The sequence below is a fragment of the Oncorhynchus tshawytscha genome, linkage group LG11 (assembly GCF_018296145.1).
Source record: "Oncorhynchus tshawytscha isolate Ot180627B linkage group LG11, Otsh_v2.0, whole genome shotgun sequence".
NCBI classification, from domain to species: domain Eukaryota; kingdom Metazoa; phylum Chordata; class Actinopteri; order Salmoniformes; family Salmonidae; genus Oncorhynchus; species Oncorhynchus tshawytscha.
In genome coordinates this window covers 52985617-53006261 of record NC_056439.1, presented here as the reverse complement: position 1 = coordinate 53006261, position 20645 = coordinate 52985617, and the positions used below count along the sequence as shown (strand labels likewise).

General features: G+C 44.8%; 1 protein-coding gene across 2 annotated transcripts in view; it reads right to left on the bottom strand.

Annotated features, from left to right (window-relative positions):
- Positions 1-3641: 3641 nt before the first annotated feature.
- LOC112236120 (tandem C2 domains nuclear protein) overlaps positions 3642-20645 on the bottom strand; it is a 34725-nt gene continuing 17721 nt past the window's right edge. For both annotated transcript variants that reach the window (XM_042330336.1, XM_042330335.1), the window contains exons 9-12: positions 18517-18708; positions 7628-7733; positions 6468-6664; positions 3642-4041 (exon numbers count right to left, since the gene is read on the bottom strand). In XM_042330336.1, the coding sequence (XP_042186270.1) occupies positions 3931-4041; positions 6468-6664; positions 7628-7733; positions 18517-18708 (606 nt within the window). In that variant the 3' untranslated portion in view covers positions 3642-3930. The remainder of the gene's footprint in view (positions 4042-6467; positions 6665-7627; positions 7734-18516; positions 18709-20645) is intronic.

The window sequence follows — 20645 nt, the reverse complement described above, 5'->3', positions numbered from 1 at the left end:
TGGGTGAAAGGTGCTGTTGACTGAAGGGTAGTGTTGACTGAAGGGTAGTGTTGACAGAAAGGTAGTGTTGAATGAAAGGTAGTGTTGACTGAAAGGTAGTGTTGACTGAAAGGTGCTGTTGAGTAATAAGACAAGCTTATGGCCAAGGTTGTGTCTGGAATGCCTGAGTATACAGGCTGAGTAAACATTAACCTGGACCAAATACTTATTACGTAAACAATGACTGCCGAAGCACACACCGACAAGGACACAAACACATGTCTTAGTTCACAATATATGTCACGTGTACTCCCTCTCCGGCCTCTAGGTCATCGGGCTGCTGATTATTCCGCACACCTGTCACCATCGTCTCACTTCACCTGCGCCTCATGACACTCATGAGTGAAATACCAAGAGTGTGCCAAGCTGTCATCAAGGCAAAGGGTGGCTACTTTGAAGAATCTCAAATATAAACAATATATTTAGATTTGTTTAACACTTTTTCTGGTCACTACATGATTCCATATGTGTTATTTCATAGTTCTGATGTCTTCACTATTATTCTACAATGTAGAACATAGTAAAAAAATAAAGAAAAACCCTTGAATGAGTAGGTGTGTCCCAATCTTTGACTGATACTGTAAAAGTAATTGATTTGGGTTTGAGATAAACCTACTGTAGTTTTAATCATACGTATCCTTACAATCTTCACATGGCATTTACATAAAATGTATAAAATGACATAAGATGGGATGAAAGATTCAGTTTGTACGATGACTATATGCTAATGACGGTTAATCAATTCTTATACTAAAAATATACAGTAGATGTCTAGATTAAGATTAGAATATTAGACAAGGCTCTATTCAATCCACATCACAGAAGTTCAGCTTTACAATGTGATTGAAATTTAAAGGCAGTTTTTCCCTCTTTAGCGGAGGCAACATTCATGGTAAACGCTTCAGCTTTACAGACTGAATAGAGCCCTAAGTCTTCAGCTTTACAGACTGAATAGAGCCCCAAGCCTTCAGATTTACAGACTGAATAGAGCCCTAAGTCTTCAGATTTACAGACTGAATAGAGCCCTAAGTCTTCAGCTTTACAGACTGAATAGAGCCCTAAGTCTTCAGATTTACAGACTGAATAGAGCCCCAAGTCTTCAGATTTACAGACTGAATAGAGCCCCAAGCCTTCAGCTTTACAGACTGAATAGAGCCCTAACTCTTCAGCTTTACAGACTGAATAGAGCCCTAAGTCTTCAGCTTTACAGACTGAATAGAGCCCTAAGTCTTCAGCTTTACAGACTGAATAGAGCCCTAAGTCTTCAGCTTTACAGACTGAATAGAGCCCTAAGTAGTCAGATTTACAGACTGAATAGAGCCCTAAGTCTTCAGCTTTACAGACTGAATAGAGCCCTAAGTAGTCAGATTTACAGACTGAATAGAGCCCTAAGTCTTCAGCTTTACAGACTGAATAGAGCCCTAAGTCTTCAGCTTTACAGACTGAATAGAGCCCTAAGTCTTCAGCTTTACAGACTGAATAGAGCCCTAAGTCTTCAGCTTTACAGACTGAATAGAGCCCTAAGTCTTCAGCTTTACAGACTGAATAGAGCCCTAAGTCTTCAGCTTTACAGACTGAATAGAGCCCTAAGTCTTCAGCTTTACAGACTGAATAGAGCCCTAAGTCTTCAGCTTTACAGACTGAATAGAGCCCTAAGTAGTCAGATTTACAGACTGAATAGAGCCCTAAGTCTTCAGCTTTACAGACTGAATAGAGCCCTAAGTAGTCAGATTTACAGACTGAATAGAGCCCTAAGTCTTCAGCTTTACAGACTGACTAGAGCCCTAAGTCTTCAGCTTTACAGACTGAATAGAGCCCCAAGTCTTCAGCTTTACAGACTGAATAGAGCCCCTTAAATATGTGAGAAACACTAAACAGTGTGAGCGGAGAAGATGCAGAAGACCAGGGATTCATCAGGACCACCAATGAGAACACATCAACTCTGGGGTACCATTACTCCTTGCAATTCATGCAACAGAACTTCATGAATGTTTTATATTTTTATTATAGCATTATTTAAGTCAGTTAAGAACAAATTCTTATTTACAAAGACAGCCTACCGGGGAACAGTGGGTTAACTGCCTTGTTCAGGGGAACAGTTGGTTAACTGTCTTGTTCAGGGGAACAGTGGGTTAACTGTCTTGTTCAGGGGAACAGTGGGTTAACTGTCTTGTTCAGGGGAACAGTGGGTTAACTGCCTTGTTCAGGGAACAGTGGGTTAACTGCCTTGTTCAGGGAACAGTGGGTTAACTGCCTTGTTCAGGGGAACAGTGGGTTAACTGCCTTGTTCAGGGAACAGTGGGTTAACAGTCTTGTTCAGGGGAACAGTGGGTTAACTGTCTTGTTCAGGGGAACAGTGGGTTAACTGTCTTGTTCAGGGGAACAGTGGGTTAACTGTCTTGTTCAGGGGAACAGTGGGTTAACTGTCTTGTTCAGGGGAACAGTGGGTTAACTGTCTTGTTCAGGGGAACAGTGGGTTAACTGTCTTGTTCAGGGAACAGTGGGTTAACTGTCTTGTTCAGGGGAACAGTGGGTTAACTGTCTTGTTCAGGGGAACAGTGGGTTAACTGTCTTGTTCAGGGGAACAGTGGGTTAACTGTCTTGTTCAGGGGAACAGTGGGTTAACTGTCTTGTTCAGGGGAACAGTGGGTTAACTGTCTTGTTCAGGGGAACAGTGGGTTAACTGTCTTGTTCAGGGGAACAGTGGGTTAACTGCCTTGTTCAGGGGAACAGTGGGTTAACTGCCTTGTTCAGGGAACAGTGGGTTAACTGCCTTGTTCAGGGGAACAGTGGGTTAACTGTCTTGTTCAGGGAACAGTGGGTTAACTGTCTTGTTCAGGGGAACAGTGGGTTAACTGTCTTGTTCAGGGGAACAGTGGGTTAACTGTCTTGTTCAGGGGAACAGTGGGTTAACTGTCTGTTCAGGGGAACAGTGGGTTAACTGTCTTGTCCAGGGGAACAGTGGGTTAACTGTCTTGTTCAGGGGAACAGTGGGTTAACTGTCTTGTTCAGGGGAACAGTGGGTTAACTGCCTTGTTCAGGGGAACAGTGGGTTAACTGTCTTGTTCAGGGGAACAGTGGGTTAACTGTCTTGTTCAGGGGAACAGTGGGTTAACTGTCTTGTTCAGGGGAACAGTGGGTTAACTGTCTTGTTTAGGGGAACAGTGGGTTAACTGTCTTGTTCAGGGGAACAGTGGGTTAACTGCCTTGTTCAGGGGAACAGTGGGTTAACTGTCTGTTCAGGGGAACAGTGGGTTAACTGTCTTGTTCAGGGGAACAGTGGGTTAACTGTCTTGTTCAGGGGAACAGTGGGTTAACTGTCTTGTTCAGGGGAACAGTGGGTTAACTGTCTTGTTCAGGGGAACAGTGGGTTAACTGTCTTGTTCAGGGAACAGTGGGTTAACTGCCTGTTCAGGGGAACAGTGGGTTAACTGCCTGTTCAGGGGAACAGTGGGTTAACTGTCTTGTCCAGGGGAACAGTGGGTTAACTGTCTTGTTCAGGGGAACAGTGGGTTAACTGCCTTGTTCAGGGGAACAGTGGGTTAACTGTCTTGTTTAGGGGAACAGTGGGTTAACTGTCTTGTTCAGGGGAACAGAATATTATATTATATCAACTGAACATACAACACAAAACAAGTCTATGCAACATAAATGAGTAATCTACATACTTTATCTACAAAATAATACAAGGTCATTATTTTCTTTAGGAATGTAGTGAAGTCAAATTAAACGTTGGCAAACATATAAATAGTAAAGTAAAGTACAGATACCTCCAAAAACTACTAAAGTATTTTTACTTAAGTACTTTATACCACTGGGTGGCAGTACAGGTGGCGATACAGGTGAGGCTGTCAACTCCTTTGGGACACTGTGGGAATTTATACAGGTGTGTCAGAATCCGTTGAGTCTGTGCCATACAGCCACCATCTTCTCAGGGTGAGAAATGCTGTCCCTCCACTGCTCTGCTGCTTCCTGTGTTGGGCTGTCGAAGCCAAGGTGAACCTGTAGAAGCAGTTATGAAAGTTATGGAACTGGCCTGATCTTAGAACTCAATTTAAGACCTGTTGGCCTGGGCATCAGTCAGCCTAGCTGGTATTTAAGACATGCTGGCCTGGGCATCAGTCAGCCTAGCTGGGATTTAAGACCTGTTGGCCTGGGCATCAGTCAGCCTAGTTGGTATTTAAGACCTGCTGGCCTGGGCATCAGTCAGCCTAGCTGGGATTTAAGACCTGCTGGCCTGGGCATCAGTCAGCCTAGCTGGGATTTAAGACCTGTTGGCCTGGGCATCAGTCAGCCTAGCTGGGATTTAAGACCTGCTGGCCTGGGCATCAGTCAGCCTAGCTGGGATTTAAGACCTGCTGGCCTGGGCATCAGTCAGCCTAGCTGGGATTTAAGACCTGCTGGCCTGTGCATCAGTCAGCCTAGCTGGGATTTAAGACCTGCTGGCCTGTGCATCAGTCAGCCTAGCTGTTATTTAAGACCTGCTGGCCTGGGCATCAGTCAGCCTAGCTGGGATTTAAGACCTGCTGGCCTGTGCATCAGTCAGCCTAGCTGTTATTTAAGACCTGCTGGCCTGGGCATCAGTCAGCCTAGCTGGGATTTAAGACCTGCTGGCCTGGGCATCAGTCAGCCTAGCTGGGATTTAAGACCTGTTGGCCTGGGCATCAGTCAGCCTAGCTGTTATTTAAGACCTGCTGGCCTGGGCATCAGTCAGCCTAGCTGTTATTTAAGACCTGCTGGCCTGGGCATCAGATAGTTCTTGAGAGAGTAACACCTTCTGTTGGCTCTCGCTGTTTATTAAGTACTGAAACAAAGCCTTTTATGTGTGTGTTTTCCCTGTTTCCTTTAGATCAGGTTTCTATTGACTCTCTCTCCTTAATTATTGTGTGATTTTCTGTTTCCTGTAAATGTGGTTTCTATTGACTCTCTCTCCTTAATTATTGTGTGATTTTCTGTTTCCTGTAAATGTGGTTTCTATTGACTCTCTCTCCTTAATTATTGTGTGATTTTCTGTTTCCTGTAAATGTGGTTTCTATTGACTCTCTCTCCTTATTTAGTGTGCGGTTTTCTGTTTCCTTTAAATGTGGTTTCTATTGTTGTGGGATTTTCTTTTTGTCTTCTCTTCTCCTGGCCACATTTAGTGGGAATCCATTCTGGGAATGTTTTAGGGCACATTTCCTAGTTGGTGTCAACTTTCAGTGGAGACCCACATGGGTGCCTTTCAGTACCCCCTTTCTGTTTTGGTTGTCTGTTAGTTGTTTGTTAGTTCCCTTTGTTGTGAGCGACATTTTGAGTTTGTCTTGTGGGAACGCAACAGACAAAACTGCGTGTCAAATCCACAACGGCTCCCGGCATTATTGGCTGCCCGCAGTCGCATTGAGAGAAATCCTTATGTAGCCTTGTAATCTACACCTTGAGTAGGCTGATAGAAATGATGAAATATTCATTTATAATTTTTTTGTTTCAATGATTTTTCAATCTGAATGTCATTAATTCTACGGAGCCTAGACTTTCTCGTTCTAAACATCTATCTCAAGTGAGGAGGGTGTGGCTTCATGACAATGTGAGGAGGGTGTGGCTTCATGACAATGTGAGGAGGGTGTGGCTTCATGACAATGTGAGGAGGGTGTGGCTTCATGACAATGATCACCGGAGCAACTGCTCACTGATTTTACACACCGACACAGTTCCACCTCCGACACAGTTCCACCTCCGACACAGTTCCACCTCCGACACAGTTCCACCTCCGACACAGTTCCACCTCCGACACAGTTCCACCTCCGACACAGTTCCACCTCCGACACAGTTCCACCTCCGACACAGTTCCACCTCCGACACAGTTCCACCTCCGACACAGTTCCACCTCCGACACAGTTCCACCTCCGACACAGTTCCACCTCCGACACAGTTCCACTCCGACACAGTTCCACTCCGACACAGTTCCACCTCCGACACAGTTCCACCTCCGACACAGTTCCACCTCCGACACAGTTCCACCTCCGACACAGTTCCACCTCCGACACAGTTCCACCTCCGACACAGTTCCACCTCCGACACAGTTCCACCTCCGACACAGTTCCACCTCCGACACAGTTCCACCTCCGACACAGTTCCACCTCCGACACAGTTCCACCTCCGACACAGTTCCACCTCCGACACCGCCAAAAACATCAGCTATGCAGGTGGCAGGTGTCGGCTCTCGCCGGGTCAATGCTTGGTCTGATTAAATCTAGGGGCTCTATTTAATCTGGAAAATCTGAAGCGTTACAGCTTCCCGGGATAGAAATGTAAAGGTAATTTTACGTTGCAGCGTCTACCATGAAAACAGTCTCCGCTGAAGTTGGAACATTGCCTTTAAATTTCAATCTCGCTGTAAAGCTGAACTCCCACTATTCGGATTGAACAGAGCCCTAGGCCTTTCGTCTCACCTGTCCTAGGTAGTGTTTCCGTCTGACAGAACTGCGGCTGTAGAGTTTGACTGACAGCAGGAAGCCCTGGTCCAAAGCGAAGGGGAAGTAGAAAGACTCAGTCCAGGTCAGCTGACCTCCGGAGGACTTTAGGGTGTGAGTCTTCTTCTTCATCACCACCGTGCCCTGCAGCTGCATCAATATCTTCACAAAGAACGCTGATTGATGGACAAGGGAAGCACAAGGGAAATGGAAAAGCACAAGGGAAATGGAAAAGCAAAAGGGAAATGGTTACTTAGTAGACAGTGTGTATACAGCTGGCAGATTTTAAAATGGTTCCAGGTTGAAGCTCTCCGACTAAACCTAACCTTAACTAATTTTAGAACTGGTTAAATATCCACATCCTGTTCATTAAAACACATTTTTCTCTGTTACAAAGAATGACATACACGATATATACAAAAGTATGTGGACACTCCTTCAATTTTTGGATTTGTCCCGTTTCAGCCACACATGTTACTGGCAGGTGTATAAAATCGAGCACACGGCCATGCAATCTCCATAGACAAACATTGGTAGTAGAATGGCCTTACTGAAGAGCTCAGTGACGTTCAACGTGGCTTTTCCTACAAGTCAGTTTGTCAAATTTCTGCCCTGCTAGAGCTGCCCCGGTCAACTGTACGTGCTGTTTTTGTGAAGTGGAAACCTCTAGGAGCAACAACGGCTCAGCCGTGAAGTGGTAGGCCACACAAGCTCAAAGAACGGGACCGCCGAGTGCTGAAACACTTAGGGTGTAGAAATCGTCTGTCCTCAGTTGCAACACTCACTACCGAGTTCCAAACTGCCTCTGGAAGCAACGTCAGCACAATAACTGTTTGTCTGGAGCTTCATGAAATGGGTTTCCATGGCCGAGCAGCCGCACACAAGCCTAACATCACTATGCACAATGCCAAGCGTTAGCTGGAGTAAACAGATATATAACAGACTATGTAGACCCCTACCCTGGCTGAGTGGAGCAGGGAGGTTATAACAGATATATAACAGACTATGTAGACCCCTACCCTGGCTGAGTGGAACAGGGAGGTTATAACAGATATATAACAGACTATGTAGACCCCTACCCTGGCTGAGTGGAGCAGGGAGGTTATAACAGATATATAACAGACTATGTAGACCCCTACCCTGGCTGAGTGGAGCAGGGAGGTTCTGGGCAGCGAGGACCTGCAGTTGGATGCGTCCGTTAACAGGCTGGAAACAGGTGGCCAGGTGCAGCTCAGCGTGACACACCTGGAGAAGGAGTGAGAACATCAGACGCTGGAGACAGTAGGTTCACATTTCTACAGTTTAAAAATAATGTTCTACCAACTTCATGTTGCTGAACATACTGGTCCCCATCCCAAATGGCTGTACTTGGTTAGGTAGCTACAGTGCCTTCATAAAGTATTCACACCCACTGGCCTTCACACAGTACCCCATAAAGTGGAATTATTTCTACAAATTAATAAAAATAAAAACCTGAAATGTCTTGAGTCAATAAGTATTCAACCCCTTTGTTATGGCCTAAATAAGTTCAGGAGTAAACATGTGCTTAACAAGTCACATAATAAATTGCATGGACTCACTCTGTGTGCAATAATAATGAAGATGATTTTTGAATGACTACCTCATCTCTGTACTCCACACACACAATTATCTGTAAGGTCCCTCAGTCAAAGTAGTGAATTTCAAACACAGATTCAACCACAAACACCAGGGAGGTTTTCCAATGCCTCGCAAAGAAGGCCACCTATTGGTAGATTTTAAAAAAAGCAGACATTGAATATCCCTTTGAGCATGAAGTTATTAATTACGCTTTGGATGGTGTATCAATACACCCAGTCACTACAAAGATACAATCTGACCATAATTCTATCCTCCTGATTCCTGCTTATGTAATGGATGTGAAACGGCTAGCTTAGTTAGCGTTGGTGCGGCGCTAAATAGCGTTTCAATCGGTGACGTCACTTGCTCTGAGACCTTGAAGTAGTGGTTCCCTTTGCTCTGCAAGGGCCGCGGCTTTTGTGGAGCGATGGGTAACAATGCTTCGAGGGTGACTGTTGTTGATGTGTGCAGAGGGTCCCTGGTTCGCGCCCGGGTATGGGCGAGGGGACGGTCTAAAGTTATACTGTTACACTTACAACCACCAAACTTAAACAGGAAGTACCAGTGACACGCTCGACACAGAAGTGGTCCAATGAAGCGGACGCTACAGGACTGTTTCGCTAGCACAGACAGGAATATATTCCGCGATTCATACGATAACATGGAGGAGTTAACCACATCATTCACCGGGTTCATTAATAAGTGCATGGACGAAGTCGTCCCCACAGTGACGGTACGTAGAACCATGTGGTTCAACGTCCGAGCTAAAGGCTAGAGCTGCCTCTTTCAAGGACAGTATAAAGGCTAGAACTCTTTCAAGGAGCCAGAGAGTAAAGTCAAGAACTCTTTCAAGGAGCAGGACAGTATAAAGGCTAGAACTCTTTCAAGGAGCAGGACAGTATAAAGGCTAGAACTCTTTCAAGGAGTGGGACAGTATAAAGGCTAGAACTCTTTCAAGGAGTGGGACAGTAAAGGCTAGAACTCTTTCAAGGAGTGGGACAGTATAAAGGCTAGAACTCTTTCAAGGAGTGGGACAGTAAAGACTAGAACTCTTTCAAGGAGTCAGAGAGTAAAGTCAAGAACTCTTTCAAGGAGTCAGAGAGTAAAGTCAAGAACTCTTTCAAGGAGCAGGACAGTATAAAGACTAGAACTCTTTCAAGGAGCAGGACAGTATAAAGGCTAGAACTGCCTCTTTCAAGGAGCAGGACAGTATAAAGGCTAGAACTGCCTCTTTCAAGGAGCAGGACAGTATAAAGGCTAGAACTGCCTCTTTCAAGGAGCAGGACAGTATAAAGGCTAGAACTGCCTCTTTCAAGGAGCAGGACAGTATAAAGACTAGAACTCTTTCAAGGAGTGGGACAGTATAAAGGCTAGAACTGCCTCTTTCAAGGAGCAGGACAGTATAAAGACTAGAACTCTTTCAAGGAGCAGGACAGTATAAAGGCTAGAACTCTTTCAAGGAGTGGGACAGTATAAAGACTAGAACTATTTCAAGGAGTGGGACAGTATAAAGGCTAGAACTGCCTCTTTCAAGGAGCAGGACAGTATAAAGACTAGAACTCTTTCAAGGAGTGGGACAGTATAAAGACTAGAACTCTTTCAAGGAGTGGGACAGTATAAAGACTAGAACTCTTTCAAGGAGCAGGACAGTATAAAGACTAGAACTGCCTCTTTCAAGGAGTGGGACAGTATAAAGACTATAACTCTTTCAAGGAGCAGGACAGTATAAAGGCTAGAGCTGCCTCTTTCAAGGAGCAGGACAGTATAAAGACTAGAACTCTTTCAAGGAGCAGGACAGTATAAAGACTAGAACTCTCAAGGAGCGGGACAGTATAAAGGCTAGAGCTGCCTCTTTCAAGGAGCAGGACAGTATAAAGACTAGAACTCTTTCAAGGAGTGGGACAGTAAAGACTAGAACTGCCTCTTTCAAGGAGCAGGACAGTATAAAGGCTAGAGCTGCCTCTTTCAAGGAGCAGGACAGTATAATGGCTAGAACTCTTTCAAGGAGCAGGACAGTATAAAGACTAGAACTCTCAAGGAGTGGGACAGTAAAGACTAGAACTCTTTCAAGGAGTGGGACAGTATAAAGGCTAGAACTCTTTCAAGGAGTGGGACAGTAAAGACTAGAACTCTTTCAAGGAGCGGGACAGTATAAAGGCTAGAACTCTTTCAAGGAGCAGGACAGTATAAAGGCTAGAACTCTTTCAAGGAGTGGGACAGTATAAAGGCTAGAACTCTTTCAAGGAGTGGGACAGTATAAAGGCTAGAACTCTTTCAAGGAGCAGGACAGTATAAAGACTAGAACTCTTTCAAGGAGTGGGACAGTATAAAGGCTAGAACTCTTTCAAGGAGTGGGACAGTATAAAGACTAGAACTATTTCAAGGAGTGGGACAGTATAAAGGCTAGAACTGCCTCTTTCAAGGAGCAGGACAGTATAAAGACTAGAACTCTTTCAAGGAGTGGGACAGTATAAAGACTAGAACTCTTTCAAGGAGTGGGACAGTATAAAGACTAGAACTCTTTCAAGGAGCAGGACAGTATAAAGACTAGAACTGCCTCTTTCAAGGAGTGGGACAGTATAAAGACTATAACTCTTTCAAGGAGCAGGACAGTATAAAGGCTAGAGCTGCCTCTTTCAAGGAGCAGGACAGTATAAAGACTAGAACTCTTTCAATGAGTGGGACATTATAAAGACTAGAACTCTTTCAAGGAGCAGGACAGTATAAAGACTAGAACTCTCAAGGAGTGGGACAGTAAAGACTAGAACTCTTTCAAGGAGTGGGACAGTATAAAGGCTAGAACTCTTTCAAGGAGCAGGACAGTATAAAGGCTAGAACTCTTTCAAGGAGTGGGACAGTATAAAGACTAGAACTCTTTCAAGAAGTGGGACAGTATAAAGACTAGTACTCTTTCAAGGAGCAGGACAGTATAAAGACTAGTACTCTTTCAAGGAGCAGGACAGTATAAAGGCTAGAACTCTTTCAAGGAGTGGGACAGTATAAAGGCTAGAACTCTTTCAAGGAGTGGGACAGTATAAAGGCTAGAACTCTTTCAAGGAGTGGGACAGTATAAAGACTAGAACTCTTTCAAGGAGTGGGACAGTATAAAGGCTAGAACTCTTTCAAGGAGCAGGACAGTATAAAGGCTAGAACTCTTTCAAGGAGTGGGACAGTATAAAGGCTAGAGCTGCCTCTTTCAAGGAGCAGGACAGTATAAAGGCTAGAACTCTTTCAAGGAGTGGGACAGTAAAGACTAGAACTCTTTCAAGGAGCAGGACAGTATAAAGGCTAGAACTCTTTCAAGGAGTGGGACAGTATAAAGACTAGAACTCTTTCAAGGAGCAGGACAGTATAAAGACTAGTACTCTTTCAAGGAGCGGGACAGTATAAAGGCTAGAACTCTTTCAAGGAGCAGGACAGTATAAAGGCTAGAACTCTTTCAAGGAGTGGGACAGTATAAAGACTAGAACTCTTTCAAGGAGCAGGACAGTATAAAGGCTAGAACTCTTTCAAGGAGCAGGACAGTATAAAGGCTAGAACTCTTTCAAGGAGTGGGACAGTATAAAGGCTAGAACTCTTTCAAGGAGTGGGACAGTATAAAGGCTAGAACTCTTTCAAGGAGCGGGACAGTAATCCTGACACCTGCTACGACCATCAAACAGTCAGAAGGTCAATACAGGATGAAGATCGAATCCTACTACACATAATGCATTATGTCTATATACGGTGTTGTAACGATGTGCAAATAGTGAAAATACAAAAGGAAAAATAAATAAACATAAATATGGGTTTTATTTACAATGGTGTTTGTTCTTCACTGGTTGCCCTTTTCTTGTGGCAACAAGAATCTGTGTAATCTAAGGGAAATTCTCTCTCTCTCTCTCTCTCTCTCTCTCTCTCTCTCTCTCTCTCTCTCTCTCTCTCTCTCTCTCTCTCTCTCTCTCTCTCTCTCTCTCTCTCTCTCTCTCTCTCTCTCTCTCTCTCTCTCTCTCTCTCTCTCTCTCTCTCTCTCTCTCTCTCTCTCTCTCTCTCTCTCTCTCTCTCTCTCTCTCTCTCTCTCTCTCTCTCTCTCTCTCTCTCTGCGCCTCTCTCTCTGCGCCTCTCTCTCTGCGCCTCTCTCTCTGCGCCTCTCTCTCTCTCTGCCTCTCTCTCTGCCTCTCTCTCTCTCTCAAGCCTGATGGCTTTTTCCAATAAACCTTTCACCTCCAGTTTCTGTTTCCCTAAAAATTCCCTACTCCCAGATTATGCAACCCCAGAGAGGCTCCATCAATATTGGCATGTTCCTCAATATGCCAACAGCCTGCAATATATCAACAAAGACAAACACTGTTTCATGATTGGCAGACGTTTTGTTCTTTACATACTGTTCTGATAAGGAGATAAGGAGTTATAATAGGAAGATATCCAGAGCATTTTAATTACTAAGTCATAGGCTTGTCCCATTCTACAGGCATTTCCTCTTGGCCAGAGACCAAAAGACGATGACAACACCAAACTACAGGCAGAATGTGATTTACCTACACGTTCGGAAAAATGCCTTCGGAAAGTATTCAGACCCCTTGACTTTTTCCATTTTTTGTTTACGTGACGTTTACAGCCTTATTCTCAAATGGATTATATATATATATTTTTTAATCCTCACCAATCTACACATAACACCCCATAATGACATCACAATTCCCCATTATGACATCACAATGCCCCATTATGACATCACAATGCCCCATTATGAGATCACAATTCCCCATAATGACATCACAATATCCCATAATGACAAAGCAAACCGGTTTTTAGAGATTTTTGCAAAATATATTACACATTTTTTAAAAACTAAATACCTTATTTACATAAGTATTCAGACCCTTTGCTATGAGACTCGAAATTGAGCTCAGATGCATCCTGTTTCCCATTGATCATTCTTGAGATGTTTCTACAACTTGATTGGAGTCCATCTGTAGTAAATTCATTTGATTGGACATGATTTGGAAAGGCACACACACCTGTCTATATAAGGTCCCACCGTTCACAGTGCAAGTCAGAGAAAAAAACCAAGCCATGAGGTTGAAGGATCTGTACGTAGAGCTCAGAGACAGGATTGTGTCAAGGCACAGATCTGGGGAAGGGTACCAAAAAATGTCTGCAGCATTGAAGGTCCCCAAGAACACAGTGGCCTCCATCATTCTTAAAAGGAAGATGTTTGGAACCACCAAGACTCTTCCTAGATCTGTCCGCCCGGCCAAACTGAGCAATTGGGGGAGAAGGGCCTTGATCAGGGAGGTGACCAAGTACCCGATGGTCACTCTGACAGAGCTCTAGAGTTCCTCTGTGGAGATGGGAGAACCTTCCAGAAGAACAACCATCTCTGCAGTACTCCACCAATCACGCCTTTATGGTTGAGGGGCCAGACAGAAGCCACTCCTCAGTAAAAGACACATGACAGCCCGCTTGGAGTTCGACAAAATGCACCTAAAGACTCAGGCCATGCGAAACAAGATTCTCTGGTCTGATGAAACCAAGATTGAACTCTTTAACCTGAATGCCAAGCGTCACATCTGGAGGAAACCTGGCACCATCCCTACAGTGAAGCATGGTGGTGGCAGCATCATGCTGTGGGGGTGTTTTTCAGCGGCAGGGACTGAAAATAGCTGTGCAGCGACGCTCCCCATCCAACCTGACAGCTTTAGAGGATTTGCAGAGAAGAATGGGAGAAACTCCCCAAATACAGGTGTGCCAAGCTCGTAGTGTTATACCCAAGAAGACTCAAGGCTGTAATCGCTGCCAAACGTGCTTCAACAAAGTTCTGAGAAAATGGTCTGAATAATGACTTAAATGTCATATATATATTTTTTTTAAATAAATTAGCAACAAATTCTAAAAACCTGTTTTTGCTTTGTCAATATTGGGTATTGTGATGTCATTATGGGGTATTGTGATGTCATTATGGGGTATTGTGATGCCATTATGGGGTATTGTGATGCCATTATGGGGTATTGTGATGTCATTATGGGGTATTGTGATGCCATTATGGGGTATTGTGATGCCATTATGGGGTATTGTGATGCCATTATGGGGTATTGTGATGCCATTATGGGGTATTGTGATGTCATTATGGGGTATGGTGTGTAGATTGACGAGGGGAAAAAAAACTTTTGAATCCATTTTAGAATAAGGCTTTAACGTAACAAAATGTGGAACAAGTCAAGGGGGCCTGAATACTTCCTGAAGGCACTGTACAGTATGGATTATCTCAACATGTTACACAATCATACCATATGTCCACGTTATCTCAACATGTTACACAATCATACCATATGTCCACGTTATCTCAACATGTTACACAATCATACCATATGTCCACGTTATCTCAACATGTTACACAATCATACCATATGTCCACGTTATCTCAACATGTTACACAATCATACCATATGTCCACGTTATCTCAACATGTTACACAATCATACCATATGTCCACGTTATCTCAACATGTTACACAATCATACCATATGTCCACGTTATCTCAACATTATGTGTTTAAGCATAGTCTTTAAACAATCAATTTATGGCAGCCCCCCTCTCTGATTCAGAGGGGTTGGGTTAAATGCGGAAGACACATTTCAGTTGAATACATTCAGTTGTACAACTGACTAGGTATATCCCCCTTTCCCTTTCATGAGTACAAAGCTCAGGTCGCTCCGGCTTCAGAATCACATGATTACTGCATCCCGAAAGACACCCTATTCCCTATGTAGTGCACTACTTTAGACCAGGGTCCATAGGGCACCCTATTCCCTATGTTGTGCACTACTTTAGACCAGGGTCCATAGGGCACCCTATTTCCTAGGTAGTGCACTACTTTAGACCAGGGTCCATAGGGCACCCCATAGGGCACCCCACCGCCTGGTATGGCAACTGCACCGCCCTCAACCGTAAGGCTCTCCAGAGGGTAGTGAGGTCTGCACAACGCATCACCGGGGGCAAACTACCTGCCCTCCAGGACACCTACACCACCCGATGCTACATGAAGGCCATAAAGATCATCAAGGACATCAACCACCCGAGCCACTGCCTGTTCACCCCGCTATCATCCAGAAGGCGAGGTCAGTACAGGTGCATCAAAGCAGGGACCGAGAGACTGAAAAACAGCTTCTATCTCAAGGCCATCAGACTGTTAAACAGCCACCACTAACATTGAGTGGCTACTGCCAACACACTGTCAATGACACTGACTCTACTCCAGCCACTTTAATAATGGGAATTGATGGGAAATGATGTAAATATATCACTAGCCACTTTAAACAATGCTACCTTATATAATGTTACTTACCCTACATTATTCATCTCATATGCATACGTATATACTGTACTCTATATCATCGACTGCATCCTTATGTAATACATGTATCACTAGCCACTTTAACTATGCCACTTGGTTTACATACTCATCTCATATGTATATACTGTACTCGATATCATCTACTGTATCTTGCCTATGCTGCTCTGTACCATCACTCATTCATATATCCTTATGTACATATTCTTTATCCCCTTACACTGTGTATAAGACAGTAGTTTTTTGGGAATTGTTAGTTAGATTACTTGTTCGTTATTACTGCATTGTCGGAACTAGAAGCACAAGCATTTCGCTACACTCGCATTAACATCTGCTAACCATGTGTATGTGACAAATAAAATTTGATTTGATTTGATTTAGTGCACTACTTTAGACCAGGATCCATAGGGCACCCTATTCCCTATGTAGTGCACTACTTTAGACCAGGATCCATAGGGCACCCTATTCCCTATGTAGTGCACTACTTTAGACCAGGATCCATAGGGCACCCTATTCCCTATGTAGTGCACTACTTTAGACCAGGGTCCATAGGGCACCGTATTCCCTATGTAGTGCACTACTTTAGACCAGGGTCCATAGGGCACCCTATTCCCTATATAATGCACTACTTTTAGACCAGGGTCCATAGGGCACCCTATTCCCTATATAATGGACTACTTTAGACCAGGGTCCATAGGGCACCCTATTCCCTATGTAGTGCACGAATTTACACCAGGCCTCTGATCAAACGCAGGGGACAGGGTGCCATTTGGAACGCAAAAAAATGTTTCTACAGAGAGTGAGTTGTTACGGAACATTGGCATGACATTACCATTGTAAGGAACACTGGCGTGGTACCAGTCAAAATTACCCATTACTGCTGCTTCTCTTTTCAGAGGACAGCTACTGGCATTTCAGCCAGGTGTATGATCACAGACCCATTTCAGCCAGGTGTATGATCACAGACCCATTTCAGCCAGGTGTATGATCACAGACCCATTTCAGCCAGGTGTATGATCACAGACCCATTTCAGCCAGGTGCATGATCACAGACCCATTTCAGCCAGGTGTATGATCACAGACCCATTTCAGCCAGGTGTATGATCACAGACCCATTTCAGCCAGGTGCATGATCACAGACCCATTTCAGCCAGGTGTATGATCACAGACCCATTTCAGCCAGGTGTATGATCACAGACCCATTTCAGCCAGGTGTATGATCACAGACCCATTTCGGCCAGGTGTATGATCACAGACCCATTTCAGCCAGGTGTATGATCACAGACCCATTTCAGCCAGGTGCATGATCACAGACCCATTTCAGCCAGGTATATGATCACAGACCCATTTCAGCCAGGTGTATGATCACAGACCCATTTCAGCCAGATGTATGATCACAGACCCATTTCAGCCAGGTGTATGATCACAGACCCATTTCAGCCAGGTGTATGATCACAGACCCATTTCAGCCAGGTGTATGATCACAGACTCATTTCAGCCAGGTGTATGATCACAGACCCGTTTCAGCCAGGTGTATGATCACAGACCCATTTCAGCCACAATATGGACATGTTGAGGCATTGGGTGTTTATAGATGTTTACAAACCCCTGGACAGGACACTAGTCTATATCCTGTTTCTGTAGTGAGACAGCTTGATGTACCAGTACACCCCCTGGACTGGACACTAGTCTATCTCCTGTTTCTGTAGTGAGACAGCTTGATGTACCAGTACACCCCTATACAGGACACTAGTCTATCTCCTGTTTCTGTAGTGTGAGACAGCTTGATGTACCAGGACACCCCCTGGACAGGACACTAGTCTATCTCCTGTTTCTATACTGAGACAGCTTGATGTTCAGGACACCCTCTGGACAGGACACTAGTCTATCTCCTGTTTCTGTAGTGAGACAGCTTGATGTTCAGGACACCCCCTGGACAGGACACTAGTCGATCTCCTGTTTCTATACTGAGACAGCTTGATGTTCAGGACACCCCCTGGACAGGACACTAGTCGATCTCCTGTTTCTATACTGAGACAGCTTGATGTTCAGGACACCCCTGGACAGGACACTAGTCTATCTCCTGTTTCTATACTGAGACAGCTTGATGTACAGTCCACCCCTATACAGGACACTAGTCTATCTCCTGTTTCTATACTGAGACAGCTTGATGTTCAGGACACCCCCTGGACAGGACACTAGTCTATCTCCTGTTTCTATACTGAGACAGCTTGATGTACAGTCCACCCCTATACAGGACACTAGTCTATATCCTGTTTCTGTAGTGAGACAGCTTGATGTTCAGGACACCCCCTGGACAGGACACTAGTCTATCTCCTGTTTCTATACTGAGACAGCTTGATGTTCAGGACACCCTCTGGACAGGACACTAGTCTATCTCCTGTTTCTATACTGAGACAGCTTGATGTACAGTCCACCCCTATACAGGACACTAGTCTATCTCCTGTTTCTGTAGTGAGACAGCTTGATGTACCAGTACACCCCCTGGACAGGACACTAGTCTATCTCCTGTTTCTGTAGTGAGACAGCTTGATGTACAGGACACCCCCTGGACAAGATGCTAGTGTATCGCAGGGCCTTACCCCCAATTAATCTCTTTAATGCTGAGTGCCAAGCCGGAATGAATTGGGTCCCATTTTTAGAGTCTTTGGTGTAGCGGTTAGAGAGGCTATCCAGCAACCGGATAGTTGCCGGTTCGAATTTCGGGTCTGATGGGAAAAATCTAGCGGGAAGTGAGCTGGAAACCAGAGGGTTGCTGGTATCATATCCTAGATGCCATTGCCTGCCGTTGTGCCCTTAAGCAAGGCACTTAACCACGTAGCTCCCCCCCCCCCCACGCCTTTCCAAAACCTCTATGTGTCTTTTGGAGGGGTTGGGTTATAAGTGGAAGACAAATTTCGTTTGGACCTTTATGCACAATTGACCAATAAAATGAACTTAATCTAAACGACTCGGCCAAGGATCGAACTCCACAACCTTCCAATCTCAGGGCGGACACGAACCACAAGGCCTCTGAGTTGGAATGTACATTCTAGACATTCTATTTCTATGCTGTATATATATATCCATACTTACAGTGGTCTTGGAGGGGGGGCTGAGCTCCATCCAGTGCTGTGTCTCCTCAGGGCCCAGCTGTCTGAGGGAGAGGACACACTCTGCCACCGTTCTCTTCCTGGGGTGGTGGGTCTGCAGCCGGAATACCAGAGCACTGCAACGCAGCTGCTGCAGCCGCAACGTAAACACAAAGGTCTCCATGAAGACTGTGTCCTAGGAGGAGGGAGGGAGGGGAGGGGAGGGGAGGGAGGGAGGGAGGGGAGGGAGGGGAGGGAGGGGAGGGAGGGAGGGAGGGAGGGAGGTAGGGAGGGAGGGGAGAGATAGAGGGAGGGAGAGAGGGAGGGAGGGAGGGAGGGGAGAGATAGAGGGAGGGAGAGAGGGAGGGAGGGAGAGATAGAGGGAGGGAGAGAGGGAGGGAGGGGAGAGATAGAGGGAGGGAGGGAGCAGAGATAGAAGATAAGGGCTCAATTCAATCCCCGTCGTGGGAGTTCAGCTGAACAGCGTGATTGAAATGTAAAAGCAGATGTTCCAGCTTAAGTGTTGACAGCATTCACGGTAAAAATGTCGCGAATGTCGGCTCAATCTGAAATGACCTTTGCATTTATATTGTAGAGTCTGTAAGGCTTGAATACAGCCCTTAGACAGTATTCCACTCTGGCTCTGTCTGATAGTCTGCTACAAGAGAATCACTTTGTTTCTTGACTTATTTATCCACCTCCTTGTCGCTCCTAGCGGAGCAAAGAACCTCAACAGAGCAAATGAATGAAACCCGTTCTAACTTAGATTCCCTGGGCTATAACACTTTATTCACTGGTACTAACTCGTTCTAGGCCTAATAAATCAGTCTGACTCTTCAAGGGCTGCAACAGCTCAACAACAGAAACACTACGCCAGACAAGAGGATAAACAACTATAAAAAAGCCAGTGATGTGGTTAAGGAATACAAGAGCTTTGAGGAGATCTTCTCTCTCTCTATCTTCCTTGGCGGTGGTCAGATCTGGGCATGTATCCACAAAGCATCTTAGCGAAGGAGTGCTGATCTAGGATCTGTCCATATCATCTCATTCATTCTGATCTAGGATCTGTCCATATCATCGCATTCATTCTGATCTAGGATCTGTCCATATCATCTCATTCATTCTGATCTAGGATCTGTCCATATCATCTCATTCATTCTGATCTAGGATCTGTCCATATCATCTCATTCATTCTGATCTAGGATCTGTCCATATCAACTTCCATTCATTCTGATCTAGGATCTGTCCATATAATCTAATTCATTCTGATCTAGGATCTGTCCATATCATCTTTCATTCATTCTGATCTAGGATCTGTCCATATCATCTTTCATTCATTCTGATCTAGGATCTGTCCATATCATCTCATTCATTAAGGCTCAACTGATCCTAGATCAGCACTCCTACTCGTAGACACTTTGTGGATACAGGCCCTGAGCAGGTAATATAATGGCCAGGGGAGAGGAAGGAATGAGATCAGCTGCCAGAGACCTTTCCTCTCTATTCAACACACGTTGCCTATCAAACCAAGCACCAATGTCTAGAATGGGAGAATACTGTTATCAGAACTTCTACTTGGATTGGATGTGAAGCTATTAGTTAACTGACCATCAGTGGTCCAGTGTTTTAGATAGGTGAGGTCATGCTACAGTAGCCTGGTCCAGTGTTTTAGATAGGTGAGGTCATGCTACAGTAGCCTGGTCCAGTGTTTTAGATAGGTGAGGTCATGCTACAGTAGCCTGGTCCAGTGTTTTAGATAGGTGAGGTCATGCTACAGTAGCCTGGTCCAGTGTTTTAGATAGGTGAGGTCATGCTACAGTAGCCTGGTCCAGTGTTTTAGATAGGTGAGGTCATGCTACAGTAGCCTGGTCCAGTGTTTTAGATAGGTGAGGTCATGCTACAGTAGCCTGGTCCAGTGTTTTAGATAGGTGAGGTCATGCTACAGTAGCCTGGTCCAGTGTTTTAGATAGGTGAGGTCATGCTACAGTAGCCTGGTCCAGTGTTTTAGATAGGTGAGGTCATGCTACAGTAGCCTGGTCCAGTGTTTTAGATAGGTGAGGTCATGCTACAGTAGCCTGGTCCAGTGTTTTAGATAGGTGAGGTCATGCTACAGTAGCCTGGTCCAGTGTTTTA